Source organism: Pelodiscus sinensis, chromosome 14 (genome assembly GCF_049634645.1).
Source record: "Pelodiscus sinensis isolate JC-2024 chromosome 14, ASM4963464v1, whole genome shotgun sequence".
In the NCBI taxonomy this organism is placed as follows: Eukaryota; Metazoa; Chordata; order Testudines; family Trionychidae; genus Pelodiscus; species Pelodiscus sinensis.
The window spans coordinates 41,613,502-41,637,560 of NC_134724.1; the positions used below are offsets into that span (position 1 = coordinate 41,613,502).

General features: G+C 38.1%; 1 protein-coding gene across 5 annotated transcripts in view; it reads left to right on the forward strand.

Annotated features, from left to right (window-relative positions):
* VPS13C (vacuolar protein sorting 13 homolog C) overlaps positions 1–24,059 on the forward strand; it is a 220,597-nt gene that overhangs the window by 129,024 nt on the left and 67,514 nt on the right. For 4 of the 5 annotated variants that reach the window (XM_075897681.1, XM_075897678.1, XM_075897677.1 and 1 more), the window contains 14 exons: positions 1,790–1,920; positions 4,806–4,975; positions 5,517–5,752; positions 7,411–7,640; positions 9,003–9,095; positions 10,400–10,765; positions 13,551–13,640; positions 15,217–15,372; positions 15,926–16,190; positions 17,071–17,231; positions 17,874–17,995; positions 18,440–18,734; positions 21,858–22,247; positions 23,534–23,638. In XM_075897681.1, the coding sequence (XP_075753796.1) occupies positions 1,790–1,920; positions 4,806–4,975; positions 5,517–5,752; positions 7,411–7,640; positions 9,003–9,095; positions 10,400–10,765; positions 13,551–13,640; positions 15,217–15,372; positions 15,926–16,190; positions 17,071–17,231; positions 17,874–17,995; positions 18,440–18,734; positions 21,858–22,247; positions 23,534–23,638 (2,810 nt within the window). The remainder of the gene's footprint in view (positions 1–1,789; positions 1,921–4,805; positions 4,976–5,516; positions 5,753–7,410; positions 7,641–9,002; positions 9,096–10,399; positions 10,766–13,550; positions 13,641–15,216; positions 15,373–15,925; positions 16,191–17,070; positions 17,232–17,873; positions 17,996–18,439; positions 18,735–21,857; positions 22,248–23,533; positions 23,639–24,059) is intronic. The other variant, XM_075897679.1, reaches the window with a different exon arrangement.

Here is a 24,059-nt window from a genome sequence, read left to right on the forward strand (position 1 = left end):
GAATTTCAGAAAAAGACGAGCTGTTCTTAATTAATAATTTTATGTAGTTTGAAAGTATAGCGTTGGTAAACTAATACATTGTTTTCCCTGCTGACATGAGCATACATAGAGCTCATCTGGCATTGCGGTTAAATGCTGTATATTTTTTCTTTCTTTTGCTTATTCTTTAGAACTTTAATATTGGTATTTGCTTTTGGCTTGTGGAATTCACTTAATGGATCATGGGGAAGTTGGAGAACACAACAAAATCTATAGCTAAAGGAATACTAGTTCTTTTACTATGAAGCTGGATTGAAAACAGAAGAATATTTAAAATGTTTATACTTACTGCTTTTTTACAACAAGTTTCATTTCTAAGTTCAACATCACAAATTGCTTTCATAGATGTAATTTCTTGAGGTAGAGTGACAACCCGGGTAAACCACAAATCCAATCAGATTCAAAGGCGTACTTTGTGCCTGCTGTTTTTATTTAGATGGAAAATATGCACCCAGCAAGTCAAAGGTCTTAACAAGATCCTGCCACTGTCCATAATTAAACAGGGACTTGGTATGCAGAGATCTCAACTTGCTCAGTACCATTGCAAACACACCTTTAAAAAGTGCTTTTAATAATTAGAATAATAGAATCATAGGGCTGGAAGAGACCTCAGGAGGTCATCGAGTCCCAAAGCAGGACCAACCCCAACTAACTTTATTATGAATGTAGAAAAGAAAGAAAATCAGTTAAAACATCTGAAATGTAAAGTATTATCTAAGGATTTCATTATAGCACCATCCATTGTTTCCCTTTAATGGAAAGAGTTTTTAGAAGGAAAAACCTCTTTCTATAGTCATCTTAGATAATACTCAAGACAGTAGCAGCTATCCTTTTGGAGAACAGAGATGTTGATATGGATTAGAACTGTTTGCTGCTGTTAAAACCTTACCCTGTTTCTTATAAAACACAAGACAGATTTGTACAAGATGGAAGAGAAAATAACAGTAAAGCTAGAAAATGCAGCTTCTGGCTCTGATGTTGACTCTCTTGCAGTCTTGCTGCTGGTGAAACATTGGTGCAGCGCACGGTTTTATCAACCTCTCAAGAACTGGAAAATTTGTACCAGCATCAGGCTGTTATAGATCATTGTTTTTAATTTCCTTTTTCTGGTGACAGAGTAGTAATAGTGTTGCAGACAGTTACACAGTCATTTAAACAGTCTTAATTGCCTGTGAGAGACTAATTTCATAGTTGGAGAAAGGAGAGGAATAGGAAAGGGAAGAGAAAAAGTGGGGTGGGAAAAGGAGATTTGGTAGGCAGACACACAAAGTCTCTCATCCTGGTAGGTGTATGGGATTCAGCTATCGTAAGTTGAGGAGGCAGTGCCAAATGGCTCTGTCTTTGGCCTCATCTGGTTTGGATGCTTCTCATATTGGGATGACAAAGACTCAGTGTTGGAGAAGATGGTGGCAGGGGCAACCACAATGGTTAATCCAGCTCTGGTATTCCGTATCTTCCCCTAGATTTCTTAAAGGACTCAGTAAGAAATGAGTGGAATAGGCCATCTTCTCATTTTGTCTAACAATTAAACCTCATTTCTGATCAACTAATTTTGGTTCACAGATTTTTATTTTGCACTGTGATGTTTACCAGACATAATTTTAACATCATACTTGAATTGTATCAGGTGGCTTTTTGTTTGGGATAATTCAGAATTAACGTTCTGAACTTTTTGGACAAATAGACTTCTAGGGTTTTTAAAAGCGGTATTAAATTGCTGTGAGTGTATGAAATTTTCTTCAACTTGCAGACCCTGTTGGCAGTTCAGGACATACAGATATTTCTGCATTGCAACATCCTGTGGAATATTATGCAAATCTTAAATTTGACTTCAACTTTGAGTCACTTTCAATAGTTCTTTTCAGCAATGACCGTGATCAGGTATGTGGTGAAATCTTGTAAAAATTGGAGGAAGGGGAAGGGAATAACTTTTTGCTTATATTCCCTTACCGTGAGTTTTACTGACACAATTCCCTCCATTCCTGTTCACTTGGTATCACTCCTTTGTTGCAGTACAGCTTAGGCACACTCAGTTACTTATCAGCTACTTGGGAAAAAGTTACATGTTTTTCCATTTTAATAAATACTGTTAGGAAAATATTAAACCAGTTAACATGAAAAATATTGAAACATCATTGCAGTTCACATTGGATATGATTGTGTAAAATGGAAACTGCATTAGTTAGATGAAAAGGACAGTTGATTTAAAAAAAATTGAAGTGTTTTGACAATTGAGATGTACAAGTGAGGCTGATCTTGGAAAATGTTAAGGAAAATGCTAAATATGCAGTTGCCCTTGGGAATGGCAACAATTGATACATTGAGAGGTTTATTTAAAATAAAAATCCTACACATATGTATCCATCTTAAAGATAAGGAATAATAAGAAAGTGTTCGTTCTGATTTTTCTTTAATTAATGTATTTTTCTGCATTTGTAAACATTGATAAAGAACACAATACAGTTAAATGCAGAGGTCTCAACTTGATTTACAACTTAAATCCAACTGGACTTACCACCCACATTGCCTGGTTGTTCTGATATCAAGGAACACCAATAGCCTGGTTGGACTGTAAATCGGAGGGTAATTGTGAAGCTACCCCCCTTTTTGCACCTCCAAGAATGCCCAACAACTCTGACTGGAATCCAGAGTGCTAACTTGTTCCTCTTTTTTACATTAAAAGTTGGGGAGAAGATCTGAGAGGAACCACAAGCTCAGAGACATATGTTCATGGTCCCTCAGTAGGTATGTGGTGCCTAATACCAATGCCTAAGCAGGCCACTGGGTTACAGAAACCTCTGTCAGACCCTTTCTAATCCACAATCTTCACTGGAACCTGCCAATGGTTGTGATTGAAACCCTCAAAACCAGATCAACTAAATGGTGGCTGGCTGAAAGGTGAAAAAATTCAGAATAGTTTGCTAATTTGATTTGTGGATAAATCCATTTCAGATCCCAATACTGACTGTCAGCTTTAGCTCCCCGCATCATCACTAGATATCCAGCAACTACTTTACCACAGAGGAAAGACATGTACTCTACCCTACCAAGCAGGAGGCAGTTGTCCACCCTCACCACCTGATGCCAGCGGTAATGTGTTGGACAGGCTCAGGAGCTGAGGGAAGAAGCAGCCTCCTTGATTGGAGGTGGGAGAGCAAGTGAAATAGAAATGGACAGCTGTTCCCACCTGAGAGCTTTGTCCTCTCCCCTAGCTAAATCTATCCTCTGGCTAGGAAACTCAGCATTTGGTGTGACTAATGTGACAAAAATCACACATGTTATAGTTAGATCACATACCTGAATCATTCATTAATTATGCAGAATGAATTCCTTTCTTTCTCAGATTTACCTTGCAATATCCCAGTTTTTTTCAAAGAGAATATAGATTTCTCTTTTTTTGCCCTCATGGCTGTTTGTATGGAAATAAACTTAATAGGCTATTAGCTTATCAGTTATAATATACAATTCATTCCAAATGTATAGTTTACTCTGTCTCAGATGAAAGTAGACTTTTCCTCGCTCATTTTTAAATGAAATCATAATATATTAATTGATTTCTGAACATTTGTAATGGTACCAAAATCAGAAGCTTATGAAACAGAAGTAGCAGAATTAGAATTGCCAGAAAAAAAGGAGTTAAAAATAACCTTAATCTTAACCTTATTTATGCTTCTTTCCCATTCTTTTTCAGTTTCTGTCAGTGATCTAGTACAAATATCATATCCTAAAGGCAACAGTGATGCACAAACATTATCACTTTATCCTTGAATCATAAGTTTGATAAAAGGTGCGAAGAAAAGTTACTTGAGATAGGGATCAACTTAACTCTTAAATATTTAGTGAGTTCTGAATTATACTATAATAATCAGGGCCTTGGCAAGTCTGAATTTGATGTGGGTTGTCAGGGTAGTTGTAAATACGGCCAAAATAACAGTTTTTGTTGCTCAAAACCTTTAGTTAATAGTGCATGATAGATCATACAAAACTTTTTTTTCTTCCTTGCTCTTATCCTTCCCATGTCTACTTGGTCCAGTTTGGAGATTGCTCAGTTGCATTCTTACCCATTTGCCAATGTCAAATACAACAGTTGAGAAATCTATGGCATAGGTTTTCAGAGGATGGGATTAATTGTTTTCCAAGTCATTATTGTTCTTCTTTGAGTAGTTCAAGGAAACACTAAGAAAGGCCCATAGCATATGAAGCAAATATTAAATCTAGTATGAGAATAATATATAATGGACTTTCTATATTGTAACAGGTGGGCTTGGTGACAGACAAATTTGGTTCCATTTCTTAGTGATCTCTCATAGTAGTGGCTGTAGATCAGATGGTTTTAGATCAGGCAGATGCTTTTGATATTATTGATCATGAGATGGTGTTAATTCATTTATGCACCTCAGTAGTGAAGGGGGCTACGGTTAAATTGGTTTCTTCCCTCAGCAGTTGTGGGAAACTGCTTTTCTTGACAAAGAGATCTTCTGTAGGATGTCTTTCAGTCACACCGGTTGAAGTGTGTGTGCACACACATGTACTCAGCTAAAAAACTCAGTCAAGAAGCTTGATTTCTGACTCTAATGCAGTTCAGCATCTCAGCCTTAGTTGCTGTCATCCATGCTTAAGTCTCATCTAAATTAAGTATAACTTCTTTCATAGCCAAATCACAAGGTACATTCAGTCTCTAACATTAACAGAAACACACTTACATTTAATCTTCCATTCCCTGGTTTTCCGTTCCCCATAATTACTGTTTCCCACTGTTTTTGTAGCAGTCCCTGCTTTCACTGCATAGTGACAATTTACGCCTTGGTGAACTCAGACTACATCTCATGGCATCATCAGGGAAGATGTTTTCAGATGGTTCAGTGGATGTTAATATTAAACTCAAGACGTGTACCCTGGATGATCTCAGAGAAGGGATTCAGAAAGTAACAGCGAGGTTAGTTGAATGCATAACAAAGAAGAGTTGCAGTGAAAGTGTTACCACTTGTAAATTACTTTTGAGAGGAATGTTGGGGTTAGAAACTTTACTGAAATTCTATAAATAAATGTTGGGTATAACTTGTAATTTGTATTTGTCAAAATAGAGCTACTTGCACACAGACAGACATAAGTAATTAGGGGATCTAGATGTCTGAAATTTCATTAAGCTTGGAATTGCTGAGTTGAGTTGAATCCAATTTAGAGTTAGGCTCTTTTGTGTCCTAAAATACTTGATTCACATATTTCCTGTCACACTATCTCAGTTCATGGAAGGTAGAATAGAATACACTAGATTTCATTTCTGTGAATGTAAAACAATTCATACTTGTACCTAGTTTGCTTGCTTATAGAACATGAAAGAATTCAGTTGGGATTTATTAGAATAAGTGATTTTTGAAGAAAAAGAATGCATTCTATTACAACTCCTCTTCCCTATCCAAATTCTTCTAATGTTATAGAAGTTTATTACAATAATATTTTTTGCACTTATTTTCCAGAATGATTGACAAGAAATATGATAAGACAGATAATGTTATGATTGATATAAACTACAAGCAAAATACAAATGGGATTGAAGTAGTTGCTATTCTTGACAAGCTGTATGTGTGTGCCAGTATGGAGTTCCTGCTAACAGTGGCAGACTTCTTCATTAAATCCATGCCAACAGCTTCAACAGAAAGGTCTACTCAGGTTCAATTAAAGCATGTCCCTGGAAAGCCCAAACATGAAAAAGGTTGGCAAAAATGTGTCTGGTTTTTTAAAGATTCTGTGAGAGAAAGAAAACATAAATTGCTGCTGATAATTTTCTAAGTTGATTGGGACAGTATATCAAAGGGCACTATTGTCCCCAAAATGAATGTCAATATTGTCTATTGTCTATTAACAAAGTGGGTCTTTGCCCACAAAAGCTTATGCTCCTACACTTCAGTTAGTCTCACCGCTTTTGCAGATTCAGACTAACACAGCTACCCCTCTAATATTGTCTATTAAGGTGCCAGGGATCATGCTGAACTGAACAGTATACATATCCACCTAACTCTGGATATCTTACATTACCAAGTTATGCTTACTAGATACCTTAACAGGGCTGGGATCTGTTTCTACAGTGACTAGAGATTTTTTTCCCTATTATAGTAAATTCTGTAAACAATAATTTGCATATCTATTTTTTTTTAAAAACAGCAGTTGCCATATGTCTGTAGGCACTTGAAAAAGCACTTTAAGATTCAACAGAAACACACTAAAATTACCATGTGGCTGTATGGCCCAGTAGTCTAAGCATGGATCTCTGCTTTTAAGAAATTAAGAAGGTGAAGAAAGAAAGTGTACACTTGAAATGCAGGTTACAAAAAGCATTTGACTCTTGGTGTGTAAAATTAGTCTTTAGCTAAAGGACACTTGATAACATGAAGTCCCTAGATGGATTTTAGTTAAGAATCCAAAACCTATCTTCCTTCCTTCCCCTCCCGAGTGGAATTTTAAGGCTTCAACACTGAAATATGATTAAAAAAGAAAAACAGGCGGTTGTTTTTTTTCAGAACAGTTGTGGCTATGCCAGCTTCAAATTACTCATGAATGGGGTAAGCAGGCATGATTCGATTTTTTGCTTTTTATTTATTTTTTTTACTACTACTGGAATAACATCTTGAATAATTTCTTCCTGTTCATATAGACTGTATCTTGACTGGTCCTGTTGTAAAAATCCAGTGTTGAAGCTTTTCATCTGTAGCAATTATTTGTTTTCCTTTTAGTTATGATATTACAAGGGATCTGTTTCACGCGTGTTTGGATTGTCCAGCTACAACATATGGAACTGTCTAACTTCAGTGTAACCCCTTGTAGGGGGGCATAGTGGAGAACTTCATGTTATGTAGGCACCTCTTTCTGAGAAATTTACTCGTAAGGACTTGGAAATAGGAGTTTGAGTAGTTTTTAAGGTTAGGAAGTACAAGTAGATGTTTACAGTAGGTTTTCTTTATCTGGTGGGCAGAGATTGGTGTGGGTGGTTTTTTGTTTTTTTTTTTGGTCTAAGTGATTACTTGATAGCTGTGGTATACCCTGGTTCCATTGTTTTGGAACAAGTTTTTTCATTTATAGCTTTACTGGCTCATGGATTATGCAAGGCATTTTTCTAGGAGAAACATGGGTTCTAATAAATGACTGTGAAAGAACAAAGTCACAGCGTAATATATCATAATTTGAGGAAAACCTTTATGGGGTCTGACTTCAGATTGGAAGCTAGGAACAGATAATTTTGGATTATTTCTGCTATATAAAATTATGATGCTTCTTAATCTACCATACATTAATTGTTGGGTATAATTTCTGGTGATATAATTTTAAGATGCAATCTAAGTATGTGTCTCAGTACTTATTTCTTTTTTTTCCTAGAGGGTTCCTTACGGCCAAACATGTCAGTAAAAGCAGTGATCATGGATCCAGAAATTGTATTTGTTGCCAACTTGACCAAGGCTGATGCTCCCGCCTTAAAAGTTTCATTCCAGTGTGATTTCTCTTCATCATCTGACAAGATTGTACAAAGGATGACAGCTCAAGTAAAGGATTTAAAAGTGCTGGCCTGTGCTTTCCTAAGAGAAAAGCAGGACAATAATATCACCACAGTAAGAAAAACTAGACATAAAACTGTTGATACATATACATTTCAGTTGCTCACCCTCCCCTCTCAGTCTCTCCCCACCATCCAGCTCAATGCCAGGGTAACATGAAGAGATGTGTAAGGATGAGGAGGGGCAGAGCAATTATATTGTGCATTTTGGGCTATTTTGGTCAGAGGGAAGGGAGGTAGTTTGGAAAGTGATGGGATCACCTAGAGAATGCCATGATATTCCCGTCATCTGAAAACAGAGGAGCTGCAGCTTATGCACCTCTGCTGGGTAGCAATTGTCCAGTAATGCATGTGGAGAGAGGCCGTATGTAATTAAAACATTAAGTTGGTATGAGTGGTGTGTTTCTTATTTTTACAAATATACTGCTAACTCCCATTTCCTCAGCTCTGTTTCATTCCATTTATCTACAAGTCAACATGGCTGAGTTCCATAAGACGCTTCTCCAATTGTTTCTTCCTTGTCTTCCCTCCCCCTAAGAGAAAAAGGAAAGTTTTACTTCAGCAGAACTCAGCTTTCAAATAGAAATATTAGAAAAAAAATTTTTTTTTAAATATGGAGCATAAGCACATTAGGTGAAAGATCTTTTAGAGAAGACCCTGATTATGTAGTCAATAATTTATTTGAAAATCTAAATGAAAGCTTCTGAGCTGAGGCTTGGGTACAAAGCAGAAATTAATAGCAAGAACATTTTGTAGATAGAAAACTCAAGGTAACATTCTAATGATGAGTTAATAATAGTTGTTAGAACATTTTCACTTGATATTACGGGTTAGTTTTAAGTCTGTAATGTCAGCTTCAATATGGGCAACTCAAACTTAATTACTCCAAGAGTAGCACTGTGAAAGTCACTGGGTTTCCCTTTTCTGCTGAGAATATGGGGAGTAACTTGTTTAACCTTTTTTCAGGAAGCTGCTTACTTCAGCCCATGAATTTGGCTAGCTTTTTCTACTCTGGCTTTTAGTCCTCTTACTAAATGGGAGGGCGAGTATTTGGTGCATGGCTTCTGGAGCTCGTGCCTCCATGCCAGCATCTCATGTTTGGGTGGCTTATATTTATTTAGTGTGTGCATGGTCATCCAAGCAAACAATGGCATCTTCAGGGATATGATGCGGTTCTTCTAGGCCACCGCTGAACATAGTCAGCAGGTATTCATTGACAATGCGCATCAGTCTGGCTTCTATGTGACCATATAAGACCAATATGGGAGGACTGTATTCCCTTGAAACAACTGCATAGCTCTGTGCTTTTTGCTAAGTGTTAGGTCTCTTTGGCCATTTATTAGAAAGATGTCAAAAACATTTTTAAAGGTGGAAGCTTGGAATTATTTATAAGCATGTATTAAAATTATTCTTTCAGGTATTACAGCCATGTTCTTTAGTTATGGAAAATATGACACATTTTTCAGGAGTACAAAATGTGCTAGTGACAATACAAGAACTTATTATAAAGGTTAGTAATACTGTTAAAAAGTTGACTTAGGAAAAGCAGTTATGCTTCACAGAGAGATTGAAATTGTAATGTCTTTTTTTTCTTGCATTGCTGTCAAGATTGTCTAATTTAGACCACTAGAATTCTGTGTAATTTTGCTGTAGGCATCAAAACATTTTTGGCAATATCCCTGTATACAAGCACTGATAGTTCAGAGATATTTTAAAATATAGTGTGCTACATTATTAATTTGGATTGGTATATATTCATTTATGTAGTAAAATATACACAGTGAGTATAAAATCTTATTAATAGATCTACACTTGTGTAGTTTGAAATCTAGTCTATTAAAAAAAGCTAGGGGGTGGTATCCCCTACTTGCTACGCTTGTCAACGCCTCTCTCCGGGAGTAGCCTGGGAATGGGTTGGACCACCTGGGAATGGGTTGGACCAGAGAAGAGCGGCAGCTGTCCTGGATGTTCCCTTCCAGCTGCCAGGGGGTTGGGCCACGGCTGGCTCAGCCCTCAACCTCTGGCAAGGAGGGCTAGGTGGTGTAGCTCCTGCATGGCCTCCTAGACTACCGGGGCTAATTTGTGTGTACTATATGCTCTGAGCCCCTGCAGCTCTTGCTCGCCACCCTCCCCCACCTGAGCCTCCATGGCCCCTGCGCCCCTTGCCCCCACACAAGCTCCTGCAGCTGCTGTGCACCCCCTGTCCTCCACCCAGAATCAGCTGGCCCAGCTCACACTGGGTTCCCCCATGCTGTGCTTCAGCCTTTTAAATGTATCTAGCCAAGAAACTAGTCAACTAACTATCCATAGTATGTACTTAGTTGCCAGAACAAGGAGCTAGCCCTGCTGTGGTTCCCTTGCTTATCAACTAATTGACTAGTCTATGGAAAAGCCATCAACTGGTTGATCAGTTGATTAAACTATATCCCTAGTATGTATCCATACTAACACAACAAATACAGTATTTTAGCAGAGATGGTGTTCCCATTTAACATTTTATTATTTTTTAGCATGTAAAAATATGTGCTCTCTGTGTACAACAATAAAAAGTTTAGGACTTTGTGTGTTAGAACACCTAAGAATGTGTGTAGAAAACTAGTGAGGTTTTAAGTAGTACAAATAGTTGGGAGACCTTTGTTCATGATGGCTGGGTTTTTTTCTGAATTTAAGTTACTTGCTAGTGTAGTCAGATACATGCCTTATTTATGTGTTGATGAATAACCTAAAATAGGTGCCACGGTTTGAGGGTATTTGTTCCATGTTCAATTATTATAAAACAAATTAAGCTACAAATGAAACTCTTTATTCTTAAAGATTTCCCCAATCATTTTGAATACTGTGATGACTATAATGGCTGCCATAAAACCAAAGGCCAAGGAAGAAGATTCCAAAGGGACAACAAGTGGTTCTGAAAACTTATGGGATGTGAAACCCATTAACCAGTGCAATGCATGGTTTCTTGGTGTTGATGTAGCTACAGAAGCAACTGAAACTTACACAGATAGTGAAAATGCTCTGAAGAATGAGAATTTTGATGTAGGTGTGAAGTCGGTTCAGATTACTTTGGAATGTGGTCTGGGACATCGTACTATTCCTTTATTATTAATCGAATCAGCATTTTCAGGAACACTTACAAATTGGTCTTCCCTGATGGGTGCCACTGCCGACATGACACTGGAGGTAAGTAGGGTCAAGTCATGCTTCCAAATTCAAACTATTACAGGCAGAAAAAATATTTAGAAATATTAACACAATTGTTGGATTTATTTGTAGTAGTGCTTAAAGTCCTCAATAATTATTGGGCTGGCATTGTACTAGTGCTGTAAAAAGGTATACGTAGTTATAATCAATACTACGAATTGAACTAGAGACAATATCATTGTAAGAACTGATATGAGAGGGACAGTCAGGAGAAACCATTATAACATAATATGGTTTCATAGTCTATCAGTAGCTTGATGGTTCCAAAAATGTAAACAGTTATTACAAAAACGCTATCAAACGATGACACTTTTTTCCTCGCAACTTCTTTAACATCTTCCCATATTTCTTGATGTCATGTTGCAAGTACCCCTTGTCCCGAGGCAGTGCGGCCCCATGGCACAGTCTATAACATAGCCCTAGGATCCAGGGCAGTAAATCCGAATGGTTAGTCAGTAGCCCAGCCCTCCGTTCCGGGTAGTACATCCTATTGGCTAGAGTCAGTAATCACAGCCTTGGCTTCAAGGCAACACAGTCAATGTCTAGAATCGGCAGCAGAGCCTAATGGCTATAGTCAGTAATTTTGAGCAGTAGTCCCAGTAGGAACGCCTGGGCCCATCCTACTCAACCAGGCCCTGATAGTGGCTGAGTGCTCTGCCACTTGCTTAGCAGGAAATCTGACTGCAACACACTGAGCTCGCTCGGGTGCAAGGTACCACTCGCGCACCCTCCTTGGGTTACTTCCCAACAAATTTGGCATGGGAATACTCCATATGGTCTCCAGTTCCTGTGATTCTGCAGCAACAGCTTCTCCTTGGGGCTCCTTTGGCACTCGTAGCTAGATATGGTATCCCGGGTCTCTGGCCGAGGTACCTCTGAAACTCCAGCAGCAGATTCTTCTCTGGCCTCCAGCCCAGGCTGAACTGTGTTGCTCCCTTTTATACTGCTCCAGCCCTTGGAGTATGCCCAGTGTGGCTGTGGGTCTGGGGCTTCCTCCGCCCATAGGATGTTAAGCCCTCCTGGCCCTATGTGGGGTATACAAACCCCATCACACCTGGGGTCTTGGTGACCAACCCATCCTTCTTAATCTCTATGGAGAAGGTGATCTTGGGTGTCATGATGTTCATGCTTCATGTATTTCTTAGGAAAGTGTTTGTCTTTTCCATACGGTCTCTGTCTACACCGTGTGCTACAGGTGTGATTCTCAGCTCCTGTAAACATTGTAGTTCTAGCTCTCATAGAAATAGTGCATTGAAACTAGGTGCACATCTAGACTACATTCCTCTTTCGAAAGAGGAATTTAAATGAGGCAAATTGAAAGCGCAAATGAAGCGTGGATTTAAATATCCTGCCCTTCATTTGCATATTTGCGTCCGAGCACTTTTTAAAAGCGTTTTTCGAAAGTGAAAGCTCACTTTCAAAAAAAGGTGTAGGTATGTTTTTTTTAAAGAACCTGTACTTATTTTTTTTCAGGAGTATGGGTTCCTTTAAAAAATTTTTTTTTAAAGAACCCCGTCTAGACTGAGCTTTCACTTTCGAAAAACGCTTTTTCAAAAAAGCGCTCGGATGTGAATATGCAAATGAAGTGTGGGATATTTAAATCTATGCTTCATTTGCGTTGTCCGTTTGCCTCATTTACATTCCTCTTTCGAAAGAGGAATGTAGTCTAGACCTAGCCTAGTACTGTAGGGGTGGCAGCAGCATCACAAGCTAGCCAGCCTGAGTACCAACCTCCTTGAAACTATAAATACATACTCTAGACATCTAGTTCATACTGATGCTGCTTGTGCCACTGTGGCTTCATTGATCTTTTTAATCACACTTATTCATTTGAGAACTAGTGCGAGTGTGTCTACACTAGCTGGGAATTGCATCCTGAGCTTGTAGTGTACATGTAGCCACAGACAAACAGCAGCTAGTCTGGTGTTTAAACTATCATCTATATCCACAGCTCCTTCTGATGAATTCTTCCTAGAGGGGGCTTCAAATCTCATTTGGGGTTGGAAGGTTACCAAGACCCCCAAGGTTATCCCATCCTCTCTGGCATTGTCCAAGTAGAAGGAATGGATCTCTACAAATGGGCAAAAGAGAATATCCATTAATCTGGTAATGGATACATGTTGATGAGCCGTACACTAGATATCCTTGTAGTTCAGGATTGTGAATATGACGGTAGGGTCTATTACCTAATCCTCTAATCCAGGGGTTCTCAAACTTTGTAATACCATGACCCCCCTCTAAGTTGCTCGCAACCCCCCCCAGAGGGTTGGGACCCACAGTTTGAGAAATGCGGCTCTAATCCCTTTTCATTCACATCCCTCCAGTATGGTCGGTTCCCAACCCTCACAGAATTAGGACTTCTGGATCTCCAGATGCTGACCACTGATGCTGTGGAAGGGGACAGTAAATTAATGAATGAATGAATTAGGAGTGATAATTTAATTAGGAATTCACTAGTAGAGTAAATTCAGTTACTAGAATGTCTGGGCAAAGTCCAATTTAGAGATAATTTCAATTTCTAAGTACTAAATTGAAAGTGTCTCTCACTGTGAAAGGTAAGGAAACCAAATTTAGTTAGCAATATGTTAGGCCTGTTCATTAAATTCATTAAAAGGTCTGCGTTTTATAATATTGAACCCAATGAAAGAACCATTACATCAAATTTTGAGTTGGAAGAAATGCCTGTGTTTTTATAACATGGTTGCTATAAGGAATAATCCACAATATGCTTTGCTTCAGACTCAATTTTAATTTTCTTTTTCAGGTTCATTATTACAATGAAACTTACGCAGTGTGGGAGCCTCTTATTGAACGAATTGATGGAGGAAGGAAACAATGGAATTTAAAACTTGAAGTATGAAAACATAGAAAATATATGAAATATTCATTATGAACATAGAGCTTAACGTGTTGATGCATTAAGATACTGACCTTCTAAATGCTGTCTCCTTTGACTGAAGGCATGTGTATACTGCAAATAAAAGCTCATGGTTGTCCTGTGGAGCTGTTTCATTGCATTGTAGCTTTTTGGGCTCTGTCTGGAGCTCAAACTCTAGGGTGCTGCAAAGTAGGAGACTCCTCGAGCTTGGGCTGTAGCCTGAGCCTGGAAGACTACACTACAATGCAAGTGCTCCAGCCCTGAAGGCCTGAGCTAACTAGAGGTATCTATACGTGTTAAAAATTCTGTTAGAGTTCTGTGGAATTTTCGAGAAGGGTACCTTCAAAATAAGCAGAAGACTTTTTTCCTTGTATGAGATACTAAATGTGTCTTACTGACAAGACGGGGCAACACAAGCTTTCAGGAGAACTTTCCAAGGTGTAATAGATGGGGAATTATAATTATCCACACTTTTTAGACATGCTATACTTAGGCCTATATGGAAAAAACCTGGTTCTGTGGATACTGCCGTTAGGCTAAGTCTCAGAGGTGCTACTGCACTTTTAGGTAACAGCTCTGTATTTTAAAGAGCACTCACCTGGAATTGATTTTGGAGTCCAATAAATCTTTGTCCCACATAAGCAGATTATATCCTACTTCTGAAATAAGAGTTGCACTCTAAGAAAACTGATGCTTTACTTCTTAAACCAGATTTTTAAAAACAATTTGACACATTATGTGAATATGAGGAATTATACAGCCTCTTTTAGTTTCAGATGGGTTTGGGGACCCAGAGTAGTCAAGTTAAAAAATTAAGAGCATAACAAAAAACTTGGTCAAGGCTAAAAGAAATAGTAAAAACTGAAGGAGGACAAAGTAATAAAAAATGGAATATCACCCAATTGTGAAGATACTAAAAACGTTAGGACAAAAAGGTACTGCTAACAAGACTGTGGCATGAAGGAAGCATTTTGAAAGGCCTGGCTGATAATGATATGTCAAAGGTGTGGAGAAGAACTAAGTGCTAATTTAGACATCTTGGAAATTCATGCAGTTACCACTTGAGATGTGAAAGCCTGAATATTGGTAGCAATGGGAAAAACTCAGCCTCACTATATTAATAGCTAAATGGCATTCTACTATTATCCAGAATGAAATCAACAGAATCCAGCAAATGTCCATGTCTTGATAAGAAAAAAGTAAAGTGGGAAATTCTATTGGTTCACATTGTCACCTTGCACTGTTATCTTCCAGATGGCTCATTAATTCATAACAACCAGTTAGTGATCCTGTGGCACATGAATTAACGTGCAGCTGGATATGTGTTAAGAAAATGCAGAAAACAATGCTGTGTTTGACTTTTAATATAGGTGGCTATGGGATAAAAAGATCATATGAAAGGAATTTGGTAATGATATGTCACGTTTGTGAAATAGGGTTTTAAGAGAAAATTGCAAACCTTCATAAAGCTACTTAAATCTGGAGAAATGATTGTGTTCATAGTTACAAAATTAAGCAATGAGAAAGTTTGATGCTATTTTTTTCCCTTTAGATAAAGACTAACCCTGTACAAGACAAAAGCCTGATACCTGGGGATGATTTTATTGTTCTTCCAGAAGCTCAAACAGCAGTTAACATCTCTTCTGAGAATACAATGAATATAACAATATCCAAATCTTGTCTTGCTGTTTTCAATAATTTAGCCAAGGTAATTTTAATAATTACAGGACTTGTAGTAAATTTTGTTTGTGGTCAGTCCTGAATTCTTATTGGTAGTATTCTAATACTCCTAATCATACTCACTCATTATCTGTCTCTGGTGGGAAGGTGAATTGTTCCTTTTGGTACACAATTGATCCTCTAGGTATTAAAGAGTGTGTTTAACTTGTTCAGAAAGAAGGCAGATGCTCCTTTGACTATGAAAATGGAGGTGCTGATACAGGAGTTCAGGAGGAGGAAAACATGGAGGGAATTGATCAAATGGAAGTCTTGTAATTTAATGTGAATTGGTACAAGACATAGTTTGTACCATATTTGTACAAAGAAGCAGCCCTTTCCCATAGTTTGTGGTCAGTCTGGCCTGTGCCATCTGTATTACAGGGTTACGATCATGCCAAAAGCACGTACTTTGTAATATACTGTATATACCTTGCCTTCTATAAAGATTGTGATATTGTGAGTGGATGTTTGAGTTAACTGTGTAAAGTAATTTATACTGTCATGACTACTATTCTTTACAATTTTTATTTATACTTTTACAGGCATTTTCAGAAGGAACTGCTTCCACATTTGACTATTCTTTAAAAGATAAGGCTCCTTTCACAGTGAAAAATGCACTAGGTGTTCTTCTCAAAGTGCATCCTAGCTCCAATCTTCGAGTGGTTGGTTCAACCGTAAAAGAAGATATTTGTGATGTTGAAATTGGTCAGAAATTGGAACTGGAATATTCCATTTTGGAACCCCTACATCGAGGAAAGCTGTCTGCATTACACCGTCAAGAGAGCTGCATGTTCACTTTGAGCTTAGGTAATGGACAAAGAATGACTGGTGGTAGTAATTGTGCTTGAAGAAATGCAGGGGAGAGGTAGTAGGGTAATCCATGGACCAAGTACCATGTGATCAAATTTAACCACCTCGTGCAATCTGGAGACAACTGGCAGCCACCAGTTGGTAATGTTTTTACTTTTGATCTTGCTGGAGCCAGGGTTGCTGTTCCATAGTCAATTTCTCATAAAACAGACTTGGATGCTGGGAAAAGAGGAGTGGGGAAAATTCAAGTTCCTTTACCTTTCCTTCCCTAATAATAGAACTAAAGGCTAGTAAGAAGCAGAGGCAGGTAGATCATCTTGCCATTCCTCTGAAGGTCTAGCAGAGCTTGAGAACTGATGTGAGTGCACTTCAGCTATCCTACCAACCTCCCCAGTGGTGCTCCTCCCCCTGCTAATGCTTGCTTTACATAACCAGATTCAATCTCTTTGGCACAGTCAGGGGTTCCCACATGGCCAGCTGTGCCAGTCAATTCTTTGGCAGGAGTAGGTAGTGCAATGCCTACTATACTGAGGTTCCCCTATCTCTTCCTTACTAAGAATCCTGAGTTTCTTCTGTGTGAAGGACTTCAATTCTTCCACTGAACAAATAGTTGAGGGTGAGCTATGTAATAAGGGTCTGTTGTAGAGGCTGGTACAATCATACTTGGTTTTCGCAGACACTTTTGATTTAAAATTTACTTTCAATTTTCCCTTCTGGTTAACTATTTTCTACTTATTATGGGCCAGAAACTAACCCGTGAAATTTCTTATGTTGGATATTGTGGGGTAATTTATTTAGTGGCTGGCATTGCATGCTTGCTTTAAAATGAATGGTTTGTAAGTTTGCAAAATAACGTATCAGTATGGTTTTAAAACAGCGCCTCAAGGATATACAGAAGTGACAAACATCCCCATAGCAAAACCAGGCCGACGATTGCACATTGTACGAACTCCTCTTGTCGACCATTCAGACTCTATTCTGGTACAGATAGATGCAACGGAAGGGAATAAAATAATTACCGTACGGTCTCCTCTGCAGGTAAAAACTATAATAAAATGCTTAAAGTAATATGACTCTAAGGCCATTGTTTGTTTCTGGACAGTGACTTTTGCTTCCTTTCTTTTTATACATTTTGAGATTCTTCTTCTGCAAAAGGCAAACACAAACGTATAAAGTAAAAGCAGTAATTTCATAAACTTACTATTGTTTTAAATTTGTATTAGATGGCAATTTTAAACATGTAACAGGATTGAACGAAGCAGTGATATGCATGTGTTGGTATAAAATCTGTTTTATGCTAAATAGGTTAGAATGGGTAGAAGTGATATCTTGGTTAGATTCCTTTTTAAAGTTGGAAGTTATTCAATTGTAGCTTAAGCTGACTCTAAAGCAGCTCTAAAATATATCTTTATATTATGTGATTTCTACGGTAAAATTCATTGTTCTCTTCCAAGCAAATAACATTGTTAATTGAGTATTAGCATGATTGTGTTTTGATGTTTCAATTTGCTTTTTTGTTCATTTACACATTAGTAATTTTATGATGACAGATCTTTGTACATTTTAGTTTGCAAGGGATTATTATAATTGGATTTACTAATTTGAAAATATGCATAGTTCATTATTTCATTTCTAAACTTGTGAAATATATTTAATGAAACATACACATTTTTATCATAGATTAAGAATCATTTCTCTGTTCCATTTACAATCTACAAATTGGTCAGAGATGTTAGACTGCTGGAGCCAATAGGAGTATCTAAGCCTGAAGAGGAATTCCATGTTCCTTTAGATTCATACAGGTACACTTCTTTTGTTATACAGAGTCTTATTGTGTGGTTTGAAATTACCGTTATTTGAATCATCTTCCTTCTAATTCAGTTCATTAATCTCACTAGGTACAACTCATACTCCTCTTGTGTCATGGTTGAATTGGCAAAAGCCAAATAATTTATTTTTAAACAATTGTATCATGTAACTGGGTTCATTAGAAAATCCCCCAAAATAAGAGTACTGAGCAAATGGTCCTTCAAAATTGTTGCAGTTATCAGAGTTGTGCAGTTGCTTCCATTACATGAACACAACCGTGGTTGTTGTATTTTGTGAACAATTTCAGAATGTTTTGGTTATCCAGTGTGATTAGGTTATTCTATTTAAGTTTACACTGAAATTCAATCCATTGTCCATATTTTGTGAGTGTGAAGGCTCTATTGGTTGTTTTTGTTTTTGTTTTCCCCTCCACCTAGGTGTCATCTATTTATTCAACCAACAGGGATCTTAGAAGGTCAGTTTAAAGAATCCACAACTTATATCACCTGGAGAGAAGAGCTTCATAGGAGCAGTGAAGTGAGATGTATGTTACAGTGTCCTTCTACGGAAGAAAACTTCTTGCCTCTAATAGTCATGACAACTGCTGTATCTGATCAACTAAACTTCATTGCAACACATGGGGAGGACTGGGATCCAGCCTACATTATCCATCTTCATCCAACACTCACTTTGAGGAATCTTTTGCCATACTCTTTGAGATATTTATTGGAGGTATGGAAATTAAGTAATCATGACTTCTTAAAATCAAATTATGGAAAGCATTCAATGATTTCCATCTCTAAACAGAAGTTATTAAGTTATTCTATTTGATAGAGCTCAGGACCTCTGTATGCAAGAAAACTCAGGGAAGTTATTTCTATTTAATTAAAGGTATGACTTCAAAGTGGATTAGTTAAACCAGATTAAATCACTGTGATATGGAAAGGCCATTGCTTATTGGCAGCACAGAAGAATCCACCTTTGCAAATAGTACAGCTAGTAAATGAATTAGAAACCATGGGGAGTGAACAGTTTGTTGCCAAAATACAGGTTGGACCTCTCTCGTCTGGAGTCCTTGGGATCTGACTGGTCTTAGATGATGGATTTTGCACAGCTGATGGAGGTTATTTCTGGCTCCCCTGCTGCTTGCCCTATGCCCTGCCCTGCTTTCCTACCAGGCTTCACTGCTCCCTCAGGAGCCTAGCTGGGTCACATGCCAGCATTCCTGACTCCCTGCCCCCCAGCCAAGCTGAGCCGCATGCCAGACTTCCCAGCTCTTTCCTCCCTTTGCCCCCTCCTAGCTGGGCTGCACGCTGGGCTCTGAGTCCTTACTCCCCCACCATCCCTGAAGCATGCCAGGCCTTTGATCCAGTTTCAAATTATAGAGGTGCAACCTATACTACAAAATTAAGTCAAAAGCAGACATGATGGATCTAATGGTCTTAAATTGGCTTTACAGTGTCTGGAATTTGAAAAAGTGTTTCTTGTCTTGACGAGAATATCTTTTTCCTTCTTTGTACCCTGATCTGTTGTCTCAGAAATTCATACTGTACTTCCTGGTCTTGATCTGCCTGAAGTGAACTTGCACTAAAAAGATTGAAACTAAGAGATAAGGAATTAATAGCTGAACATGTTTAACGCCCCTCCCTACAGCCCACTATTATCCTATTAATTAAGAAAATTTAGGAAGCCTTGTACCTCAGAGGACATGAGATGGACTACTTTAGTTCTTGGATTATAGGGCAAGGGATATGAACTTCATCCTGAGTCAGACTGGGTACTCTTGTATGGTGAGGCTTAGTACCCAGAGACAGTAGAAGCTGAGTTAACCATTGTTACCCCAGGTGAATGGTAAGTGACCCAGGTTTTAATTTGTAGAGGATCAAAAATTGTTCATACAAAGAAGTGGTTCCCCATTCTGACCTTAGTTTAGTACAACAGAGGACCTTATTGCTAAATGTCAAAACTGATGGACATCAGATTTTTTTTCTGATTGTTAGTCCAAGTCTTCAAGATGGCTTTCTATAGCATTTAACTTAGCTAGAATGTGAGGAAGTTGGTGGTTTCCTTAATAATTGCACCTTCTCACTTTCTTGGTGAATTAACATGGAGAACATTCTGAGTGTCACACAGAAGAGGGACAGACTTTCATAAATACAGTAGTAGGAAAATAACCTCCCATCCTTTTCTCCAATGCATTGTATATCTGCACACTCTTTCTCCCACCCATCCCCCCAAAACAAAACCTCACCCAAACACTTAATTCTGTAGCTAAAATACTAAAATATTGCAGAAGGGAGGACATTTGGTTTTGGATTTATTTTCTTTTTATTTTATAAGAAAAAACAACCCCTAAAAGGATGAAATCCTCATAAGCTTTCATACAGAGATAGTCTAAAATGACCGTTGTGAGGTGTTTTGGCCTCGTGGCCTAATGGAAATTGATATCCTTTGATTAGCCGAGAAGTAGCCTGGTATCCGTTCTGCACATTTCTAAGGTGTTGGAAGAGCACCTATTGGTGTTTATTCCTGATAAAGCCAGCTGATTGTGTGTCTTGGCTTCACCAATAAGAGGTAAAATACATTACTTGCATATGATCACTCCGGGACCACCTTAGGGCTTCAGAATGCTATGACAGCGAGCATATTAGTTCCAAACTAGGAGAGTCTTTGGATGCACAAGTAATCATCAAACAATAAATGGAGTTTCTGAGAGAAGCTCATGGGTCATAGACATGCCACTAATTAGCCCATTTCAGTTAATCAGAGTAGTTACTAAAAAAGAAACAAACAGACCACCTTTGTAGGTAGAGCTGATTGCTACAGTCATTTCTCTCAGAAAGGTTAGGACAGGCTTAAGTGGGTAGGTCATGTGCAGATCCAAAATTGCAATAGGAGTGTAATCCTGTATGGAGAGAAGTGTAACAAACAGTTGTCCTTGGGCAAGTGATCCCCTCATAGAAACAAATAGCTCCCAATTTGCTAAACTAAATGTTTATGCTCTAGTAGCTGGAGAAAAAGGCCAAGTTAGTGTGCATATCTGCCATGGGTTTTATGTGTAACTTGGGGCAAATTGGTTTAGTTACTCTGCTACCAGTAAAATATCTCTTTACCTGTGAAATAGTTGAATGAAAGGGGTTAAGACACCTCTCCCGCCCCCGGTTGATGATTCCATTTGTTTAGGTTTTGAAACCAGATTACATTTGTAAGCCACCTTCCATCCAATCATACTGAATACTGAAACAACATTTGCACTTCAGAAAAATGTAGTTCAGAGAATAGTTGAAATAATGACTAATCACTATGCTATAATATATTGGTTTGTTCTGAGTTGTTGAGGCTGCCTGTGCACAGTGGGTAGTCACGATGACTCGCAAGGGTGTTTTTGTAGTCTGAAGTATCCCTTAGGCTATGTCTAGACTATGCTGAAGTTTTGAAAGGTGATATGCAAATTATATGGGAATTTGCATATCTTCGTCCGATTTCACTTTTGAAAGCGGAGCTATTGAAAGTGAAAGTAGCCTGGATGCTTTTTTGGGGGGATGCCTCTCCCCCTTTTCGAAAAGCTACTTTTCCTCCAAAAATGAGGTTTACGTGGATTTTCGAAAAGGGGGGGGGTTGCAGGCAAAAAAACGCATCTGGACTACTTTCACTTTCGAAAGCTTTGCGGGAATTTGCATATCCTTTTTCGACACTTTAGCGTAGTCTAGATGAGCCCTTAGTGGAAACTCTGGAGTCAAGTGAACAAGACTTAACAAATAGAATTTAAGCTATTGCACCCTTTTTGTACTAGCCATTCTTCAATACTATAGGTTTAGCAGTAAGCTTCTTTAAAATGGTTTGTTTTTATTTTAGGGAACAGCAGAAGCTTATGAATTACTAGAAGGGAGTGCTGCTGATGTTCTTCACTCAAGAATCAGCGGGGAAATAATGGAGTTAGTTCTGATGAAATATCAGGGTAAAAACTGGAATGGACATTTTAGAATCCATGATGGGCTGCCAGAGTTTTTTCCTGTGTGTTTTACCTCCAACTCCACAGAGATGATGACAATAGATGTCTATGTACATGTTAAGCGAATTAGTAGCCGTATAATCCTGTCTGTGTTCAGTCCTTATTGGATTATCAATAAGACTTCCCGGGTTCTCCAGTATCGTGCTGAAGACATACACGTGAAACACCCGGCAGATTACAGAGATACTATCTTGTTTTCCTTTAAGAAAAAGAACATTTTTAGTAAAAACAAGGTATGCTACCTAACTTCTTTTAAAATATCCTGAAGTACGGAGTTATTTATTTTTTGACATTTATTCATGCTTGCCTTTGAAATACTTACCCTGCTTTTCAGTAGCAATACTTTGGTAAAAAAAAAAAAAAAAATCTATCCGTATGGTGTCAGTATTTGGTGTTTCGTTTATCTCTTCTGGTTTATGAAGAATAATTAGCCCTGGTTTTTATCTCTCTTGTCTCCTCCTCTTCCTAAAATCTTGCAAGTTTAGGGGGAAGGGAGAAATGCGTGAAAGCAGTACAGCATTAGTTCATTCCACACTGATAGAATCTGGAGGGCAGCTTTTAAGAAAAGGAAATAAAGAATGGTGGTAAACTTCAAGCATTGCTAACCTTGCATCTGCAAAAATTACGATGAATAGTGTTGTAATTTTGAAGGGAATTAGGAATTTTATTGGCAGGAGGAGGGGGTGTTAGATGTTTTTATTGCTTTGTGGCCACTCAATTTCAATTCTTATCAATTAGATTTGGGGAGAGGTATGTTAGTGGGAGGGGTAGGCAAATAAGATATTTGCTTGCTTCTGATTTTTAAGGCTTTCATTGTTTCTGTTATAGCTCTTTAGAGTTATAGTCTGTTTTAACAGAAGTTCACTAGGCAAAGGGGACTAACCCATTAGTTCCTTGTCTGAGGGTACCTTGTGTTGAATACCTTGATTATGATTTTTAAAAAGAGGTGTTTGTGACAAACAAAATGAAACAATTTTTGCTCTTTTCATATTTTGGCATTATGTAGGCTTTTGGTCCTAGACTATCCTTCTTGAAGTCATCAGTATAACTAAAGAAGGGTCTTTATATTATCTTTTGGTTGTTACCCTGATCTTTAAATAGACGCCACAATCATTTTTACATTTTCCTTTCTCACTTCAGTTCTGTTTTATGAGACCTTTGCCACATGCCATGGTCACTAAGAACCACCTGGGCAGATCACATACTTGGTTTTGTGTGCTTTCCTATTGATCATTTATCTTCTGCTGCAGTGCACCTATTTGCCAGAGAACGAGTACTGCTTGATTCTAGTAAAGCAGTGAGCTGGAATTGAAGTGATTAAACTGGGTGACTTTGCTAATAATATATCACAGGTGGGATTTTCAGAAACATACGACCTATACGCTAGTGCAGTTATACAGTTCGGCTAGATATTTAATATAATGCAGTATGAATAGTCTTACTATCTATCAGCATATAAATTTTAAAGTTTAAAAAAATTATTTTAAAATTCTTTACCATGTTTTTTTTTCTTCTATAGATCCAGTTATGCATTTCAACTAGTACGTGGTCCCCTAGTTTCTCCCTTGACACTGTAGGAAGTTACGGATGTGTAAAATGCCCTGCCAATGACAGGGACTACCTGGTAAGGCTGATTTTCTGTGTGTTTGCTAACTTTTCTGAAACCTAATAATAGTAATGAAATATATTGGATACAAATACATGTAGCAAATGCCAACTTAATATTTCATCTGCATTTTTAGGGTGTGTTGGTTTATTAACATAATCACACTAGTATGCATATCATGTATTTTGTCATTTGGTAGTCAGCAGTTACAGCACTGGGTTTTCAGGCCTAGCTGATAAAAATACATGTTTAAATATTTAGATGTGGTGAGGCTTACCACATCCTATATCCGGTATGTTAGTGACACAGATGATCAAATTGCAAATATTGTACAGTGCCTTCCTCAGGGGATCCTGGTTCATGACTGGGACTTCTAGGTGCTATCAATCTGCTATATATTTGAGAGTTTGTCCATCTGTCGGTCTGTTCAAGAACTCCT